The 21,932-nt window shown below is 44.7% G+C and overlaps 1 protein-coding gene across 1 annotated transcript in view; it reads right to left on the minus strand.

The window, feature by feature from the left end:
• Positions 1–536: 536 nt before the first annotated feature.
• The window catches only part of METTL21A (methyltransferase like 21A), a 40,613-nt gene continuing 19,217 nt past the window's right edge, over positions 537–21,932 (minus strand). Inside the window, exon 4 of the mRNA XM_030210427.1 lies at positions 537–2,065. Within this exon, the coding sequence (XP_030066287.1) occupies positions 1,668–2,065 (398 nt within the window). The 3' untranslated portion in view covers positions 537–1,667. The remainder of the gene's footprint in view (positions 2,066–21,932) is intronic.

Consider the following 21,932-nt stretch of genomic DNA (forward strand, 5'->3'; position numbering starts at 1 on the left):
ACCTTAGTATGAAAAATGTATGTGGTGGGTAACACGAGTTCATTCCATGTTTTTCTCAATGCCTGTAACAATACTCTTGAAAATGTGATTTTAGTTTTGCTGGAACTTTTTCTTTTTAATTAACTTGAATTTTCATTGACATTTTCAGTTAACAAACAGAAACCCAACATTGGTTCACCTTCTGCAAGAAAAAGCAAACTGTATGAAAGGTAACAATATAGATAGTAGACCCCAATCCCACCCTACCCCACCAACTCAGTATTTATGTAACAATCCCTATGATTGGATGGTTTTTCCAATGTATTTTACAAAACCTATTCAAATACAGTGTCCCCAATCCTAATATGCTGGCACATTCTTTGAGGAAATTTAACATTAAAAGTTTGAGATTCCTACAAATTAAATGAACTTCTAAAGCCCTCCAAGGCTCTTTTTCATACTGGAGCCCGTATGAAAAATCTTTTGGAAACTGTTTTTGAATAAAACTGGAAAGGAATGAAAATAGGTACACCCTTTGAAAGTATGGACTTTTTTTTATGTTCTTATAATAGAGTTAGACTTTAACCACTAATCAAAATAAATCTTAAAAGGGAATTTTTAAGTGATCCACAGACACTACTGTTCTAGATAATACAATTAAGCATTATATAGCTTAGCCATCATAGCTTCTATGAAATTGGTTTAATGGGATACCACCATCATAGTAACCCTGCCCATAGGAGCCAGCTCTGTGGATGCCAATGGGTAATCGGCCTCCTCAATATCGATCATGCGCCTTCATTGCATTCAAGGAGGGGTAATGTGTATTTTGTACAGCACCCCAATCATTTTCAAATGTTGTCACCTATGACCCTGCCTTTATAGAAGCAATTATAAAATACTTTGGCTATTTATTGTCCATTCTGTATTGTAATAGGATATGCTCCAACTTAAATAATTATCTTATTCAGGTAAAGAATCAATGTAGTTCAGATTGCATCCTTTGGCACATATCTTTGGTCCATTAATATATATTTGATTTACAGTACTGTAATTTAAAACTTTCTGCACTTGCTGATCCTGTTGGACTTCTGGCTGTCTTCATGTGTCACTAATACTAATCTTTATTTTTTTTTTTTTTGCTCTTTGTTCATGAAGTGGGTTGTCATGAAACAAAGTTCTAGGTCAATGAAAAAAATAGTCATGGTTTTTTGTAATTTAATTGTTAACGGTTACACCTGAATTCTTGCTCTAGAGAAAGCAACTCCCATCTGTGTATCAAAAGTATAAGTCAGGCAGTGATAGTGGTGTATATATAGGTTGGTTTGATGTTACCTCATTACAAAGAATTTTTGGACTGCAGCACCAGGATAATTTGCTATCTAGCATGTCAATTGCTTGTCCTGAACTAAATGAAATGAGAAGACTGCTTCTAAACATTTGGCACAGTGAGAAAATAAAAATAAAAAACCAGGAAGGAGAAATAAAACAGAAGAGGAGGCTGAAAACCTTGAACAGTTGTAACAAATAGGAACAGTAAAATATTATACCTGTCCTGTGTCTTATATATTAATCATTAATACAACCAGGACTGAATGTGTATATTGACTGAATTCTGGGATGTCTTTTCATCAAGGTAAGTCAATATAAACACTTCCATTTATAACTGCATAAAATCATACTGATGCTCATAATTCTTCCTTCAGTGTACTCTTTTGTGCCTGGAATATATGCACATCTGTGCTGGGATCATAGTGGACTTCAACTACAGTGAAGTGTGGCTTTAACATTTCCAGGAAGTCCCAGTCCCGAGCATAACGAATGCGACAAGACAGCAGGATCAATGTATGTTTCCAAGACAAATGCTCCAGTGTCTGCAGCAAATCTAGGAAGGTTTCCTCCAGATAAATAATATCTGAGCCCACGATGAAGTCAAATGCACCGGGAGAGAAGTTTCCTAAGTTGTGGCCCCAGGTCAACTCTTTCACAACAACTTTGTGCTGCAGGGTAGTAGGTAAGTTAGCTCGAATATTTGACTCCAGAAATTCCAAGGCCACCTGCCTGTCGGTGATGGTCACATGAGCACCTGTGTGGAAAACAAGGAGAATAAACTGGGCATGAGACATAGAACAGAGTACAGTAGATAAAGCAACACCTTGCAGTTGAGAACGTCAGTAGCAACACCTTGCAGTTGAGAACATCAGTATTTGTCACCAAGCATGCACAATACGTCATAACAATGTATTTCACAAACACACAAATTCCAACCCAAAACAAATTTTACAGAAAGGAGAAACTCTGACTACATTTTAAATGGATGCAGCAACTACCCACAAAAATGCTCATATCACTACTCCCTGATGGATTTATGTCTGCTCAAAGAAAGCAAATCCATTCTTCTATCAGTTAACCAATATATTTTTTTTTAATTTGTATGAAGTCTTTATTAATAGACAATATAGCAATCCAGTAAAATATGACAAGATAAGCCTTAAGTCCTGGTACATAAAACTGAACAGAAATCAGAGAGAACATAGTGGAAAATACATCATGCAGTTAACAACGCATTGCTATGTCCATACTCCCTATCCCGGCTACTGAAAGAACTAAGAGACCTGATCAGCGAGGCCATAAAAACTTCAAGGTTTATGGAACTTTTATCAAAGGATAACAAGACCCTAACCCCTACCCCCCTCAATCCCCCCACCCTCCCAATCCGGACCTGCATCGTTAATTCTTATGCCTACTTCATTTGCGAGTATAGCGGAGATAAGCATCCCATGTTGAGCGCCACTTAGGCGTTAGGTTTCGTCTTTCAGCCATGAGCCGCTCCATCTCGCAAACATACCCCATCTTTCGGAGCCATCTATCCAGCGGTGGGACCACTGGTAGTTTCCAAGAGGCTGCTATTACAATTCTAGCTGCACACGTGGCATAGCGCAAGAGAGCCTGTTGAGTGGGAGAAAATCCCGCCACTTTTGCCGAGAAAAGGAAAATGGTTGGATGCCAGGGTATCGTCCGACCCAGCCAAATCTGCAGTCTACTTCGGACCATTTTCCAAAAGGCTCTAATCTTCCTGCAATGCCACCAGATATGACCCATGGATCCCCTGAGACCACAACCCCTCCAGCACAAGCCTGACAAGGCCGGGTAAATGCTGAAGGCGCTCCGGTGACATATACCACCGAAACAGTACTTTGATAGCATTTTCTTTGAAAGGTACATGAGACGACACCCCCGCCGCAGCCTGCTCCATTCTCTCCCATGCCGCCTCCTCTATTTCTATACCCAGCTCTCTCTGCCAGCTCTTCCTATGTATGGTATGACGAGGTATATACTGATTAAGAATGTGGTGCAATCGGGATATTAACCCACCTGACATGGTCTGTCCCTCACAAAGTTTTTCTAAAGGAGAGTGTTCCCTCTGTATCACCTCCTGGACTGCCCGAGTCTTAAGGAAATGTGTCAATTGAAGATAAGCGTATTCGTCAGTCCCCACTACCGGGAACCGCTCACGGGCCATCTGGTATGACATAAGGGACTCCCCTTCAAATAATTGACCCCATGTTTGCAAACCCCCCTCATACCACCTTGCAAATGGTCCTACTTCAGTTCCCGGGTAAAACAAAGGATTATGTGCTAGGTTCCGCGTTAGGAGTTACGGATCAAGAAAGGGATCTGGGTGTCGTCGTCGATGATACGCTGAAACCTTCTGCTCAGTGTGCTGCTGCGGCTAGGAAAGCGAATAGAATGTTGGGTGTTATTAGGAAGGGTATGGAGTCCAGGTGTGCGGATGTTATAATGCCGTTGTATCGCTCCATGGTGCGACCGCACCTGGAGTATTGTGTTCAGTACTGGTCTCCGTATCTCAAAAAAGATATAGTAGAATTGGAAAAGGTACAGCGAAGGGCGACGAAAATGATAGTGGGGATGGGACGACTTTCCTATGAAGAGAGGCTGAGAAGGCTAGGGCTTTTCAGCTTGGAGAAGAGACGGCTGAGGGGAGATATGATAGAAGTGTATAAAATAATGAGTGGAATGGATCGGGTGGATGTGAAGCGACTGTTCACGCTATCCAAAAATACTAGGACTAGAGGGCATGAGTTGAAGCTACAGTGTGGTAAATTTAAAACGAATCGGAGAAAATTTTTCTTCACCCAACGTGTAATTAGACTCTGGAATTCGTTGCCGGAGAACGTGGTACGGGCGGTTAGCTTGACGGAGTTTAAAAAGGGGTTAGATAGATTCCTAAAGGACAAGTCCATAGACCGCTATTAAATGGACTTGGAAAAATTCCGCATTTTTAGGTATAACTTGTCTGGAATGTTTTTACGTTTGGGGAGCGTGCCAGGTGCCCTTGACCTGGATTGGCCACTGTCGGTGACAGGATGCTGGGCTAGATGGACCTTTGGTCTTTCCCAGTATGGCACTACTTATGTACTTATGTACTTATGTACATTGACGCTTTGGAAAAAGACTATCCCAGTTGGCAAAGGTGACATATACAGAAGGACACAATCCCTCCCCCAAAGACCTAAGAGTACTCGGCATCCACATAAGCGCTTTCAAGGGCCGTGCACCCACTGTAGACTGTTCTATATGCACCCACTGCCTATCTGGGTAATCCTGATACCATTCCACCGCCGCACGTGCCTGCACTGCCCGATGGTATCGAGCCAAGTTGGGGACCCCAAGTCCTCCCCTGTTTTTCTCCTGATACAGAAAAGCTCTTGCTAGCCTAGGGCGTTTACCTGCCCAGATGAACCGCACAATACGGTCTTGCAGTGCCGCTAAAATTTTCGGGGCATCTCTATTGGGAGGGCCTGGAACAGGTACAGCAGGCGCGGCAGGATATTCATCTTAATGGCGGCTATACGGCCAAACCATGAAAGTCCAATATCTCCCCAGCTCTCCATATCCTCAGCAAGCACCCGGGACAATCCCTTATAGTTTGCAGTAAAGAGTTCCGAAAGTTGAGCAGTGATATTCACTCCCAAGTAACGAAGACTCTGTGGGGCCCACCTAAAAGCATATAGCGATTTGACTTCATCCACAATTCCTACTGGGAGAGTCACATTTAAGGCTTCAGTTTTTGACATGTTTACTTTAAACCCTGACACTGCAGAATACTCTTCAATGTCCCTCAAGAGCTCAGGGAAGGCAGCTAGTGGCCTAGGGACAAACAACAGCACATCATCTGCGAATAAGGACAACTTATGTTCTCTCCCCCCTATGGTTATGCCAGTGTACCCTGGGTTAGATCGGACCCTTGATGCAAACGGTTCCATAACCATGGCGAACAGTAGCGGAGAGAGAGGGCACCCCTGCCTGGTACCCCTATGTAGAGCAAACATATCAGAGTTACCTCCATTCACTCTAGTACACGCTTTGGGTGAGCTATAAAACGCTTGTATCCACCCTCGAAACTGTGGCCCTATCCCAAATGTCTCCAACACTTTATACATGTAGGGCCAGTGCACCCTATCGAAGGCTTTTTCAGCGTCCAGACTCAGGAGACACAGAGGCCTACCTAGTTTTTTAGCTAAATACATGATATCGAGTACTCTCCGCGTATTGTCTGTTGCCTTTCGGTGTGAAACAAAGCCCACCTGATCAGGATGTATTATTGCAGGGAGTAGCGGTCCCAACCTATTAGCCAAGACCTTAGCTAATATTTTGGCATCAGCATTCAAGACCGAGATAGGGCGATATGATCCACATTCCACATGATCTTTATTGGGCTTAGGTAGCACAGCTATCCATGCCTCCAGCATAGAGGGGGGAAGCATCTCCCCCTTTCCAATTTGGTTAAACAACTCGGCTAGTAGTGGTGCTAATTCGGGGGCAAATTTCTTATAAAATTCGTTCGGGAGGCCGTCCAGCCCCGGGGATTTACAGGATGGCAAATGCTGGATTGCTCGCTGAATTTCAACCGAGGAAACCGGTTCCTCCAAAGTTGCTCTCTGTTGAAGTGTCAAAGAGGCAAGATCACTCTCAGCTAAGTATTCTGTAATGGCTTCCACAGAAGGGTTAATCTCCCTGGCGTACAACTCCTGATAAAATTCAGCAAAACGCCGCCGTACGGCCTCCGCTGTGTTCAGAATATCCCCCCGCTTCCCCCGGATATGTGTGACCGCCCGTAACACCTTTTGCTTGCGCAAACGTATGGCCAAGATTCTGCCTGCTTTGTTAGTAAATTCATACGCCCGGGCCATCATTTTGGATTGAAGCTGGCATAAGTGGTCTGAGTAAATAGAATCTAACTGAAGTCGCTGATTACGCAGTTCCTCCAGAGTGGCCTGGGACCCACTTGCCTTATGTCTCGCCTCTAGCGCCCTAATCTTTTCCAAACATTGTGCCAGTTGTTTCCTGCGTATCCTTGCACGTTGGCTGGCTATCTTTAAAAAGTAGCCCCTGGACACCGCCTTCATTGTATCCCACACAATACTAAGGGAGGGTCCCGACTCTTTGTTCAATTCCAAGTATTCTTTCAACACCCTCCTATAGCCCTCCACTACCTCCCCCTCTTGCAACACACTAGCATTCAGTGCCCATCTCTGATCTTTAACCTCCACCTTAATAGAAGGTAACGTCACCCAGACAGGCGCATGATCAGAAATCGTCACATTCCCAAGGCCTGCCCTCGGCCCCCTCTCTGTGAGCGCTACGTCAAGGAAGATATAGTCAATACGGGAGTAAGACGTATGTACTGAAGAGAAGTAAGTGTAGTCCCTCACATGTGGATAACTAAGCCTCCATATATCCAGGGCTCCCAAAGAAAGGGCCAGCGATCCTAGGGCCAAAGAGTCCCTATTCCCCGCAGACTGGGCAGCTCCAGACCGATCTAATACCGGATCCATGACCCCATTAAAGTCACCCCCCAGAATCAGAGAGCCCCGGGCGAATGTGGCTAGAAGATTCTTCACCTTAGTGTAAAATGCCCCTTGGTGTTCATTAGGTGCGTATATTGAAGCTAAAGTTATATCCACCTGATCTATGTTTATGTGCAGAAACAAAAAACGCCCCCCAGGGTCCCGTTTAATTTTAACTATTTGGGCAGGTACCTGTTTGTGAATCAACACCGCCACCCCCCTTTTCCTAGATCCATCCACAGATGAGGCAAAAAAAAACCTTAGAGTATTGTGGTTGGTATAGGAGTCTCTCATCCCGCTGGCGGAGGTGCGTCTCCTGCAACAGTACTATATGGGGCTTCAAATGCTGGAGCTCTTTAAATAGTTTTTGCCGTTTTTGAGGTATGTTCAAGCCTTTTACATTATATGATAAAACCTTTATATCTGCACTCATGGCCCGCTGAATGCTTTTACGTTCATCAACTCTCACTTTATGCAAGTCCGGACCTCCCCCCCTCCCCCCCCACATCCGTACACCAGTCAGGGAGACAAGTCCCCTAAATGGGAAAAAAAAGGAAGAGAAAATAACCCACAACATGCCAGGCACCCCACCTCCCCCCCCCCCCCATCCCATCAGCCACCTCCCAATTACCATCAGGTCCCCATACCATTTAAACATTTCCATTTTGAACAGCTTTCATACAAACCCCATTTGTTTCCCGTTTCTTCATGCCACTTTACACATTACCCACCCGCCACAACACATTAATCTCCCTCACATCTTAAGGTCCCCTCTAGTTTAAGTTCTCCCCCTCAGCTAAACAAATGTACATTCGGATCCCAAGTTAGGACCTCCTCTAAACATTTAGAGGCAAAGGAGAGAGGAGAGAGAGAGAAACCTCTAGGCTTAATAACAACAGTCATTTATACCACACCATTTCACCTCTTATCCGTCTCACCCTCTTATTTGCAAAGTCAAGCTCTACAAGTCCCAAATGAGTTACTTCACCAAAGTTCAGGTTCCTTCTGCTGCAGCCCGCCGCTTCGAGTTGCTCTTTTTGTTGGGTTCAGGGATCCGTTGCCACTTTTGCAGTCTCGCTTTAGTGGCGGGTGCCACCGCTCCCGGAGGTGTGCCTGAATTCACCAGCCCCGCCGCATGCAGGGACGCCCAGGCGTCTGGCAGTGAGCAGGCTCTATGCTTAGCCCCTTTGATTGTAAAGATCACCGAAAAGGGGAAGCCCCATCTATATGCAATACGTTCCTTTATGAGAACGTCCAGTGCGGGCTTCAACAACCTTCTCTGTTGCAAAGTGAACTGGGACAAATCTTGATAAACAGAGACCTTTGCTCCGCCAAATTCCAAGTTCTGTGTTTTCCGAGCACAACTTAGTATCTGCTCCTTAACTTCAAACTTATGGAACCGAACAATGATGTCTCGCACTTTATTATCTTGTCGCGGGCCCAGGGCTCTGTGCGCTCTGTCCAACTCAATGGAAGCTGCATCGTCCTCCTCGTCACCCAGCAATGAGGCACATAAGGTATGCACAATTCGAGAAACATCCTCCGTATCTCCTCCCTCAGGGACTCCTCGAAAGCGGAGATTATTTCTCCTGCCCCGGTTTTCAAGATCGTCAATTTTGTAGGTTAGTTCCTGGGTTTTACGGTCAATTTCTTGTATTTTTGCCTCGTGTGAAACCAGGGATTCCGCATGCTCTTCCAGTCTTACTTCCACATCCTCCACTCTGCCACCCAGTTCTTTTAAATCAGAGCTCAGCACATCCATTCGTTCCAATATTTCATCTTTTGATTTTTGAATGTTTTCTTGAATGCCGGTTAGAATCTGCCGAAGTTCAGCCGAGACTCCCTTTTTTGCCGGTGGCTTGCGTGATTCTGCCAACGAAAGCGCTGAATCTGAGTCTGATGGTGAGCCCGGCGCCATTACCTCGTGGCGCTTTGAGGCCCGACTGGAACCGCCGCCTGCAGGCTTCTCCGGTTCTTTAATTCGCGACGACTGTGCTTTGCTCATGTCGGGTGGTTGTCAGAGTCCGTGGGAACGTGCTATTCGCCGTTCAAAACACCCGATGGCCGCTTTTTATTGCTTATTATGGCCTCGTGGATCGGGAGCTATCGAGCTAAGCTGCCATCAGCAGCCGTGACGTCACTTCCTCCCCAACCAATATTTTTTAGATAGACATAGCACTACTTTCCATTACACAATTCAAAATGATTCATATCAAGAGCAGGGCCCAATTAAGGAATAGGCAAACTAGGGTGCCTACAGCCAAGGTTTAGGGAGGTCTTGACAGATGTGCTCAGGAACCTCTCCACTCTCATCACTCCCTACATTCCTCCCCGGAAACTCCGTTCACTGGGTAAATCTCTCTTATCTGCACCCTTCTCCTCCACCACTAACTCCAGACTCCGTTCCTTTTATCTTGCTGCACCATATGCCTGGAATAGACTTCCTGAGCTGGTACGTCAAGCCCCATCTCTGGCCGTCTTCAAATCTAAGCTAAAAGCCCACCTTTTTGATGCTGCTTTTAACTCCTAACCCGTATTCACTTGTTCAGAACCCTTATTTTACCATCCTCACTTTAATATTCCCTTATCTCGTTTGTCCTAATTAGATTGTAAGCTCTGTCGAGAAGGGACTGTCTCTTCATGTTCAAGTGTACAGCGTTACGTACGTCTAGTAGCGCTATAGAAATGATAAGTAGTAGTAGGACTCAGGAGGCTAGGACTGGCAACTGTTTGGATTTTTTTTCAGACTGCTACAGATAGCTGAAGTGTCAGTCTGGATTTTTTTCAAAGGTTAGCTCTCCAGTCCTCCTGCCTTCCAATGCAGACTGTGGTAGGATTCAGCTATTGGGAAGGCTGCTATAGTTACAGGGAGAGGGTCTGAGCTGCAAGCACTGTGGGGAGTTTTGCATGGAGCCTTGGAGACAGTTTATGAAACTGGTCAGTGTGGAGGGGAGGGAATGAGAACCCTGTCCCCACCTGACATCTCCCCACCTCTCCCCTACAGGCAATCAGGGGTCTCTTACCTCCACTCTCCTGACCCCCCAGTACATAAGCACATAAGAATTGCCATACTGGGACAGACTGAAGGTCCATCAAGCCCAGCATCCTTTTTCCAACAGTGGTCTATCCAGGTCACAAGTACTTGGCAAGATCCCAAAACAGTACAATACATTTTATGCTGCTTATCCTATAAATAAGCAGTGGATTTTCCCCAAGTCATTTTAATAATGGATTATGGACTTTTCTTTTAGGAAGCTAGCCAAACCTTTTCTAAACCCCACTAAGCTAACTGCTTTTGCTACATTCTCTGGCAACGAATTCCAGAGTTTAATTACACATTGACTGAAGAAATAGACAAGCGATTCACTTCTACAAATTCCATTCCACTCATTATTTTATCTCCCTTCAGCCATCTCTCCTCCAAGCTGAAGATATCTAGTCGCTTTAGCCTTTCCTCATGGAGAAGCCATCCCCTCCACTTTATCGTTTTGTAGCCCTTCTCTGTACCTTTCTAATTCCACTATATCTTTTTTGAGATGTGGTGACCAGAATTGCACACAATATTCGAGGTGCAGTCACACCATGGAGCCATACAAAGGCATTATAACATCCTCATTTTTGTTTTCCATTCTTTTCCTAGTAATACCAAACATTTGTTTTCTTAGCTGCCACCACACACTGAGCAGAGGGTTTCAACATATCATCAACGAAGACATCTAGATCCCTTTCCCGGACGGTGACTCCTAATGTGAAACCTTGCATTATATACAGTGGTGTGCTGGTAAATGTTTAACAACAGGTTCTCTCCCCGGTCTCCCTCTGCGCCCCCCCCCCCCCAATTGCATAGATGGCTATACCCAGGGAGAGAGACCTGGGGGGGGGGGGGCAATGCATTACTCCAGGGAAAAAAATTAAATGATCCCAGGTGCCAATCTAATTCATGTTTAATGTGATATGGTATAAGCTCCTTCAAGAACTTGGGGGAAAAATTATCATACGGGGTGGGGGCATACACCGTTAAAAGATAAATTTCCTGCCCTTGTAACCACAGTTTAAGTAACAAGTATCTGCCCCCCGGGTCTTTGAATACCACTTCCGATGTATAAGCCAATCTTTTATGAAACAATATTGCTACCCCCCCCCCCCCCCCCTCTTCAGGCTCCTGAGGAAACTGAGTGCACTTCACCAACCCAGGTTCTTTTCACTTTACAATGTTCCAATTCAGTTAACCTAGTCTCCTGGAGACATACAATATCAGTTTTTAGGCGCCCTAAATGCGCGAGGATCTTTTTCCTCTTGATCGGGGAGGTTATCCCCCCCACATTCCATGTCATTATTTTACAGCTTGACATAATTCCTCATTCCCTCCATGAACATTAATGCTCTCCAAATTGGTTCCAGGGGCCCAGACCCTCCCCCGGAACCTCCTGTTCCTTTGCCTAAATCCTTTCCCAGGTCAAACACTTCATTTATCACATTCCCCACATTTGCACCCCATACATTCCAGTCTACCCCCTTATTAACCGCCCTCTCACTCTCTGCTTTCCCTTTCCCATGACCCCTCTTACCCCCCCCCCAAAACCTCCTGCCCCAACCCCCCTCCTCCCTTCCCCTTCCCCTCGATAACCCCCAGACCTCGAGAGGCTACCCCCCATCGAGATAAGATCACGTACATGCTGAGGTCCCCACTCCCCTCCACCTCCAAATACATCTCAGTCACCTTTTACTTTTGTGTCACACCCCTTGTGCAAAAGACTCAAATGTCCCGCCAAAGCCAAAGTCTTATGCCTTACATATCTCTAGTGAACAAGCTCAGTCAGGAGATCCAGCGTCGCATTCCATATGGTTAATAAACTGCAGAGCTGATTGTTCCGAGTCGAAGGATGACCATTTCCCATCTTTATGGATCTTTAAAACTGCTGGATAGATTAACATAAACCTCACTTGTTTCTCCACCAGTTTTGTGCAAATCGGATGAAACCTCTTCCTTTTCTCCTGCACCACAGTAGAGTAGTCCTGAAAAATTCTGACCCGGGCGCCTGAGTAATTCAGCGACTCTCTTTTCAGACGGTATCCTTGTAGAATCTCCTCTTTGTGGATATAGTTATGTATTTTGATGATTACCACACGTGGCCTCGTACAATCCACTCGGGGCCTTCCCAGCCTGTGGGCTCTTTCAATACAGAGAGGCCCCCTGCTATCAGACAGCGCGAATTCCACTTTGAGCCATTGTTCCAGCGTAGAGCCCAGATTCCTGTCCAGAATCGTCTCAGGTAGCCCCACTAACCTGAGATTGCTTCGTCTGGCCCGATTCTCTAAATCATCGAATTTTTCTTGTTGGGAGGCGATCTGCTCTTTTAAGCCAGCCAGCTCCGGCTCCCGCAGCTGCCACGTGTCTTCAAGTACGGAGACTCGTTTCTCCACCTCTGCGGTCCTCCCGGCAATCTCTGTCAGCACTCCCTCCAATTTTCTGAACTGCCCCTCCAAGGAAGTGAACCGCGGCTCCAGGGATGTCCCCACTGCCGACGCCAGCTGCATCAGCTGTTTCGCGGAGAATTCCGCTTCGCCACTCAGCGGCCCGGCCGCCATCTTGCCAGCATTTCCGGACAGGCTCCCCTTCTCCTTCTTGCTTTTTTGCCCTCTTCAGCGTTCCAGACGGCATTGGAACAAGAAATTGTTCCATGCAGATATACCGCTTTGGCTGAGGTAAAGTCCGCGCTGTTCGGTGGTCACACTACACCATCAGGGGTCAAAAGGCGAGCGGGGACCTCGGAGCAGCTTTGCAGCCCTGCTACCGCTCCTGGTGCATCACGCGATCCCCCCCTTCAGTGCATTTTATATGTGATCTTTTATATGTTACTGGTGTCCACTATATTTTTACATGTTTATAATTTATACTGATCACAACATATGTTTGAAGTGATTATATATATTTATTTAATGGTGTTATGTTTGTTAATGATTGAGGTCTACAAAATCTTGAGTGGTGTAGAACGACAGTATATATATTGAAAAAAACAGCTCAACCGAATAAACCAGAAAAATGTACTGATATAAAGTACGTCAGATACTCTTGATACTTTATATCAGCACATTTTTCTGGTTTATTCAGTTGAGCTGTTTTTTTCAATATATATACTAGAAGATTCACGATTGCGGTCTTCAGTACATTTGGTTTCATCAATTCTGATATACTTTGACAGTAGAGGATCATTGTGTAGCCCCTGAAGCAGCCCTGCTGGGCGAAACACGGCCTGTGTCGGGCTATTTTGTGTATCACTTTTAATATTCATTAACTAGTAAAAAAGGCCCGTTTCTTAACGCAATGAAACGGGCACTAGCAAGGCAATCCCCCACCCTCCCAGTTCAAGGCCTCTCTCCTTCCCAGTTCAAGGCCTCCCTGCCGGCCTCCCACCCACCCAGTTCATCAAGGCCCCCTCACATCCCTCCCACAGAGTTCCAGACTCCGCCCTCCCTCCGATTTCAACACCCCCCCCCTGCGTTACGGACCCCTGGACCACCCCTTCCGCGACCCTGTCGACCTCCCCTTCCCGCCGAAAACCGTCCCCCGCCGCCGTCAAGCACCTGTGCTGATGGGGGACCCCAACACCCGGCAGCCAAAGTTCTGTTCTCGTCTGTGCTGGTGTTGCTTCGTGAATGATCTTCTGTTCAAGTTTCTGTGCGTGCGTTTGATGTCAGACGCACGCACAGAAACTTGAACAGAAGTTCATTCAGGAAGCAACGCCGCGCAGCCACAGGACTTCGGCTGTCGGGGGTTGGGGGTCCCCCGTCAGCACAGGTACTCGACGTCAGCGGGGGCCGGTTTTCGGCGGGAAGGGGGGTTTAACAGGGTCGCAGAAGGGGGGTCCAGGGGTCCATAACGCGGAGGGGGGGCGGAGTGTGGAATTCGGTGGGAGGGCGTGAGGGGGCCTTGAACGGGATGGGAGGGACATGTGTGTGTGTGGGGGGGGGCAGGGGTGTTGATGTTGTTCGGGTGGGGGGGGGGGGTTTGTGTTGCTCCGAAGTGGCAGGGAGCGGCGCACTGACAGCTGATTCCCAGGCAGAGGGAGGAGTATCCCCTTGACTTGGAATCAGCTGACGTTACTGACGTCATTGCGTTCTAATCAGCTTAGCAGACACATCCGAGGGGTCCACGGTCCCAGGCAGGTTAGAACGTTGGAGGTGAGTATTATCATCCTATATAATAAAACGCACCTCCAACATTCTGAAGCTGACTGCATGGCTGAGGCATTCCTGCTCTCTGTATCCATCTCCTGAATTGACATCACGTACTTCCGGGTTTGTCACAAGCAGAAGTGACCAACCACACGAGGTTTCTCGGCTTCAGAATGTTGGAGGTGCATTCTATTAAATAGGATTGGTCAGTTCCTTGAAGCACAGCCAGAGCTCAGCGTCCTGCACAGTAACGCTCAGACACCAGAGAGAGGGTGGGGGGGGCTGACACCAGAGAGAGGGAAGGAGGGGGGGCCTGACACCAGAGGGGGAGAGGTATCTCTGCCACACACACACTCTCTCTCTCTCTCACAGTCAATGTCTTTCTCTCTCTCACTCTCACACACTGTTTCTCACACACTCTATGTCTCACACTATCACATTCACTCTCTATGTGTCACACAGTCACACACTCTCTTGGTCTCATACACTCAGTCTCACAGAGAGTCTGTCTCTCACACACACTCTCTCGCACACACTGTATCTGTGTGAAGCACACTCTCTCTCTCTCACACACACTGTGTCTCAAATACGCACTTGAACACACTCTGATTCTCACAAACACACTCTCTCTCTCACAGACACACTCGCACCCAGACTCACTCTCTTTCTCTCACACACTCTCTCTCACACAGTCAATGTCTTTCTCTCTCTCACTCTCACACACTGTTTCTCACACACTCTATGTCTCACACTATCACATTCACTCTCTATGTGTCACACAGTCACACACTCTCTTGGTCTCATACACTCAGTCTCACAGAGAGTCTGTGTCTCACACACACTCTCTCGCACACACTGTATCTGTGTAAAACACACTCTCTCTCTCACACACACTCTGATTCTCACAAACACACTCTCTCTCTCTCACAGACACACTCGCACCCAGACTCACTCACTCTCTCACACACACACACTCGTACATTCACTCTCTCTCTCTCTCTCTCTTTCTCACAGAGTCACTCTCACATACACTCTCTCAAACATACACACTCTGAGGAAAACCTTGCTAGTGCCCGTTTCATTTGTGTCAGAAATGGGCCTTTTTTACTAGTATAGGATAAATTATATTTTTCTCATTACGATCTGCTTTGTTGATTTTCCGTCTTGGAGTTTGAAGACCGTCTGCCCTTTTGCTTTCTTGGACCCCCCCCCCCCCCCCCATTATGTAGTGTATCCATCATTTGTAAATTATATAATGACCATTTCATTTCTGCTATTCTAATATTCCCCTGCACATTCTATAGAATAAAAAACACTTACAGTTTTAGTTGATTTTGAATTTAGTGTGCCAGCTGTAATAAATTAGAAATCTCAATATACCGTAGATGATGGAAATGTGAAATGACTTTCTTGTAATTCCCGTTCTTCCTTTACACCATCCAAAAAAGGGGTGGAAGCCACCAAATCCATAAGTCCACCCATTTTTTTTTGGTTTGTGTTTGCAGTTTTTTTGTGGAAGGTTTTTTTTTGCTCTTCCTTTTGTTTTTTTCTTCTTCTACACCATAACAAAAATGATTAGGCTTCCTCTGGTCTAGAATATATCTTGGATATGTACATAAGCAGCCCAAGGCACGTTTTCTCATGCTGCCTAAAGAAATATTTGGGTTGGCATGGTTTTGGGCTAATGAGTTTTCAGATCCATTTTGTTGAAATTTACTCCTGTGCTTACTACTCCCATAGAGCAGATGCCTTGTAAACAGTACATTTTCAAGAGTCTAATAGTGCAGTGAACTTTGATCCTGCCAACCTGGGTTCGATTCCCACTGCAGCTCTTTGTGATCTTGAGCAAGTCACTTAACCCTCCATTGCCCCAGGTACAAAAAGTATCTGCATATAGTAGTAGTAGTATGGGGGAGGGGGTAGCAGTGGGAGACACACAGGTATAATAGAAGAATTTGTTTAAATGGATTTTCAGCCACCTATGAGGTCCTTTTACTAAGCTACATTAGAGGCTAAAACACAACTAACACAACTTAAAATGACATACCACAGGCTCACAGTTTTGGTTTTCTATTAACTAAGTACACGTTGAGGGACATTTTCAATATAACATCTTCCTGTCGGAAAATATGCAAAAAAACTAAGCCGTGTGCTAATGTCGACACAGCCCATTCACTTTGAATGGGCTGTGTTGGCATTGCTGAGCTGCTTAGTAAGCAGGGGGGTTAAGTTCATAATGGGAGAGGTAAATAAATGTTTTCCGGTATCAATATCAACTGCAGGGATGAGCGATCCCCAGAGGATATTCATTTTATGTTTTTTTATATACCTTAACTGACTTATTTATGCCATTTTACTTTATACTTTGTACGGGATCCCTTTTAAATAAAAGCTGTGTATTGCTTATTGTTAAAATGTTGACTGCTTTGACTGTTGCGCTGTCTAAATTGACTTGACATTCACTTCTTTAGTTTTTTCCATGAATATAAATTTTTGAAATCTCTTTATGGTGTGTGTGATATCTGAAAGCTTTTCATTATTTCTTTGTCTAAGACAGAAGAAATATTTAATAACCATTATCCGTTATATGGAATAAATGCGAGAAATATTCCCTTGAACTGGCCATTTGGGGGAACATTTTGCGTTAATCATAGGTTTTGTAGTATTCTTGAACAGAGAGTTGGTGAAGCTTTCAGACATAAATAAGGAAAATTATGCACTCCACTTTCAGATTCCTTTCTATTTAAAACAGGTTATCACAATAACCCCTTGAATGCCAACTATTGCTCTGTCTTTCACTGCGAGTGATTGTGAGAAAAACTGGTGTAAACTATTTGTATGCTGTGGTCCTGGAATTTATGCTTTGTGTATTTAACTAACACCTTGCTTCAACTAACTCTTGCCACGTGGTGGTTTTGTCTTGAAACGATATGCTTCTTCCTACTTCTTTGACTGCTTAAAAAGGGTTACTTAAACTCTATGTGAAGGTCTTTTTCAAGGAACCTTTTTCTTGCATTGCCATCTGAATATGCCTTGCTGCAATTCAGATGTATAATATTTTGTTTTATTTTTATTTTTTTTGTAAGCCTATTTTTATTTTTTTTTTATTTTTATTTTTTTTTTTGGTTTTTTAAATTTTTTCATTCTCGATGCTTTGTTCTTACCCTGCCTCCTTCCTGGCCCCCATTTATACCCACGACTCGCCTCCTAACCCCTTGTCTGAAATAGGCTCGTTTTCTAATTCTTGTATTTACGCAATGGTTCTTCATGACGCCTCCTAACATTATGACTTCTTTCAATAAATTTACCACATAAATTGCACTACTGGTCTGTTTAAGTTTTGCCTTTCCCAGATGGGATACAGGAATCCCGTTGACGTCCCTCACCGAGGAGACGACTGCTAGCAAAGAAGAGCTACCCAATAATGTATCTGATCTGAAGGCTATGTTGCAGCAAAGAATCGCTAGATTAAAGGACAGATGCACAGACCCCAACATTACCCGGTGTGAGATACGAGACATTATTGAGCGTGAGTTTCAACAGATGCATCAATTGGTCCATGAGCGAAAGAGACAGGCTCTCCACTTACTGGAGTTTCAAGAAGCTTTGGCCTCTACCCTTCTTTCTGAATCATCTAGCTCGTAAGTCCTGCTGGCCTCCTGCAGCTGAGGGCCCAACCCTTGGTGAATGGTAGTCATCGCAGGTGAAGATTCCATACCTACTGGCCATAGATTGCAACGCATTATCCGTGCCTTTTGCCTATTTTTGTTCACCATATTTTTGACCCTTCATACATCAATAACTCGAACAATCAATTTTTATTGTTAGTTTATTTGTACTCTTTTCTTTTGTTCCATACACTTTACCATTGTTATTTGATCATCTCTTCGTAATGATTACCAATCTGTCTTGCACATTATGCAAGCCAGAAGTGGGGATATATTATGCAAATCCCAATTCCTAGTATTAAGAGGGTTACAGTTGACCCCTACCAATCAGGAGATATAATTTCATATATACTATTGCTATTTATGTAAATTGGCTTTTCATTATTGTACCCTTATGGTTTCCCTTTTGCTTTTGCACTTAATTAGCACTGTTTTCTCCATGTTTACATTGTCTTTCATTTCTCTTGACATCTATATATTATCTGACTCTTGATGGACTGATTATGATGATGCATGCCTAGAATAAAGACATGGAAAGATCCAAGTTTGTACACCACAAGTACGTCTTCAAGATCTATCTAGGCCCAAATGATGTTAGATCCCCCAAGGTTGTGGCAATAATCTTTACACCTTGCAAACTACTGGACCACAAGTTTTGGGTCCATGTGAAAGATATACGGGTTTACTCAGCCGCAGAACCAGATGTTACCAGCCTAACCATCTCAAGACCGGTCACTTCCTTCAGCAGGCCAGCCTGAAAATCCAGCCCTGTTAGATCTTCCAGATCTCCGTCCAGATTATTCTGCACTTCCACCGCCTCAACCATGATCGATGAAAGAGAATTCAGAACTGATACTTCACTTGAGATTTACTGTTGCTGTTTATGGACATTATAGATTCATATTTGTTTTATTTTCAGTTTAGCAGTAATCCTGTCTATATATTGAAAAGGTTTTATTTTTATTTTCCCTATTATTTCCTTTATTGTTCTAATTGTTTTTCTAAGAGTTTCCCCGTTATTTCTGTTTATGTAATTTAAATTGAAGTTGATATTGCTCAGATACAAGGGTAACATCAAACCCTAATACTGGCTATGATATCATAATGTAGGTGTAAACCCTGTTAGTATCAACCAGTTATGCAATTGTTTAACTTTGGTGTAGGCTTACTTAAGCTGCATGTCTTTCTGTAGGTTTGACTGAGCTCCAAGTGGGGTAACGGATATATAAAATGCTTCCCATACTTCCAGGTCATTATGCATATGTCAAGATCCATGCATGACCTTTGTTAATATACATTTTCCTAGGATTGACCATTTTTGCTGTATAAGGCAACCTCATACTTGCTATCCATTTTTAGTGCTCATGATTGGATGCCAATGATGAGTAATAGTAAGGTCCAAGAATTCTGACCTGTTTAATGATTCTGAATACCTACAACCTTAAACAGCCTGCAAACAGAGTATTAACCATATATTTGTTGAGCCCATAACAATGCTTAATCAAAACCACTATTCCTTCTCAAGACCACTGAGATAGATACATTAGATTATCTCCCCATGCACTATGCTACAGATACAATAGAAGCCATAGAAAGACCTGAAAGTATTTATTAGCATGATCCACCTGAAATTGCTATTACCCATATACCTATACTTCATGAGATTTTGTAGATGAACTCATGGATTTGTCCCATTCATAAAACCTCAAGAGAGATGACATCAGGATTAAGCCCAAGGGGTGGGGTAATATAAAGGGAATTCCATATGCCCAAAAATATACCACCTAAGAATGAAGTTTCCTGTCTTGCACCATACCTTCTAGCAATTTGTAAGACCAAAACTCCACCTCTAGTTTGATAGCTTGCCACCTTCTGGAATGGATGATGGCAAGCTTGACGAGCTTTGTGTCACCCCTCCTCAGAGGGGGTGACAAGTGGGGAATGTATAATTATACTACAGCAAGAGGCCCTCACTGGATGCCCACCGGAAGGGTGGAAGGCCAGATTTTAGGACTCAGGCTGTAAAAATACCAGCTAGGTTTAAAAATCTATGACTGGCTGAGCAAGGACTTGCTTTTCCTGCAGGTTAATATGTGTTCTACTTTGAGACCTATCCACTGGAATAGTGGTGGGCCAAGCTACATAGCTTTAAACAGCTGAAAAGCACTGACTAGGCCTGATAACAAGATGATGGCCTTATAGCAGAGAGCCTGCAAGAGCAAGGACTGCTTGGTGAGTTCTAATGAAACCTGGTGCAACTTCCAAATTGAGTGTAACACACATGATGTAGAAATTAAAGACAGAAATGATAAGAAGTTTGGTTCATAACACGGAGTCTGTCTTTAATAAGTTGGCACCCAGATCACAAGATGTTATGAAATTGATATATCCATATTTAGATATCTTCATAAGAACAAAGTGTTTACAAAAAAGGAAGTTACACAATAATTTGCAATAGCTGAAACGGAAAGGAGAGGACAGGGAAATTGCACAATAACTTGCAATAGCTAAAACGGAAACATGGGCACCTGACCGGGTATGATTCAGAGAGATTGAGCAAGATTAGAAAAAAAGTCCCTCTCAATAGACTTGTATGGGGACCAGATGGTATATAAGGACTGGTCACCCAAGCATATTTCGGAGGATCTCCCCAACGCATCTAGGACGCAGAGCTCCGGTCAGCTAAATCCAGAATTTGTCTGATGAATGTATCTGATTAAAGTCTGATTTGGTAAGAATAAAAAGACTATTTCTTTAACTACACTGTTTCTGTCCTTGCTTCAATCTATTCTCTATCTTCTATCTGTTTTGCAAACTAACACACACACACACACACAAGTAAGATTTCTCACTGAACATAAATAGCCAAAGATTCATTTAGATCCAAAGAGACAGAAAGCTGTGGTCATGGGAATAAGATTTGAACTGAGCCTTCTGATGCCTCCCCAGCACCAATACCCATGGGGGTCTATAGAGGGGTAGGTTTAAAAACAATACACAAAAAAAAGTTTTTAAAAAGATGTACTGCAAGTATGATATTTTGAAATAAACATTTGCATCAATTAGAAATACACTACACAAAACATACAATGGCAGTAGTGATCCTCGAATTGAGAAAACATCCAGCGCAACGGCAGGACGTTCCCTCCATGTGCAATACTTCTTATCTGCCTTTCTATTTGGTAAGATTTAGTTCACCAGTATACTTGGTGAAGGAGTCAGAATGATTGACAGTAGCCTGTGGTGATTTGTTCATCTCTGGCTAGTGGTTTGACCGCTGTCCAGGGAGGAATAAATACACCTAAATATATACAATATATATATACACACACCCAGTGGCGGGCGGTGGGGGCGGTCCGCCCCGGGTGTCAGTGGGTGGGTGGGGGGGGGGGGGGTGCTCCGTTGGTGCTGCAGTCAGCCCTCGTCTCCTGCCTCCATCCTTTGCCTTTAAAGAAAAATCTGAAAAGCGGCATGGCAGGCAGCGCTTCGCGTATGCCCTGCTTGTAAAAGAAAGCAGCAAATCTCCTCGTCGACGTCGCGTCAGGTCTTTCCTCACTGGGTCCTGCCCTCGCAGAAATAGGAAGTTACCTCAGAGGAGGGCGAGACCCAGTAAGGGAAGACGCGACATCGACGAGGAGATCTGCTGCTTTCTTTTACAAGAAGGGCAGACGCGAAGCGCTGCCTGCCATGCTGCTTTTCAGATTTTTCTTTAAAGGCAGGGTGAAGGCAGGAGACGAGGGCTGTCATCTCTCGATGAAGTTGGTAGGTGGGTCGGGTTGGTGGGGGGGCCTCAGATGGGAGAAGGGGAGATGGGGAATCTCAGATGGGAGAAGGGGATGGGTGGGGAGAAGGGGGGTGGGGAAGGGGCCATGCGAGAAAATGGGAGCCATGCCTGGGGCTGGTGGGAAAATGTGTCTGGAGCAGAAAAGGGGTCCCTAATGCAAGGCATGTGGATGAAGGGGGCTGGAACTGGGGGCTGAAAAGGAGGGTAGGTGGGATAAGGGGGCTAGTACTGGAACTGGGGGCTGAAAAAGGGGACAGGGAGAAGTGGCTGGGGCTGAAGCTCGGGACTGGTGCGAGAAAAGGGCTGGGGCTAGAACTAGGTGCAGGTGGGATAAGAGAGCTGGAACTGGGGGCTGAAAAAAGGGGCAGAGAGAGAGGGGACAGACGATGGATGGATGGACGGATGGATGGGGGGAGAGGGGAGGGCAGACCCTGGATGGATGGGGGGAGAGGG

The sequence above is a fragment of the Microcaecilia unicolor genome, chromosome 7 (assembly GCF_901765095.1).
Source record: "Microcaecilia unicolor chromosome 7, aMicUni1.1, whole genome shotgun sequence".
In the NCBI taxonomy this organism is placed as follows: Eukaryota; Metazoa; Chordata; class Amphibia; order Gymnophiona; family Siphonopidae; genus Microcaecilia; species Microcaecilia unicolor.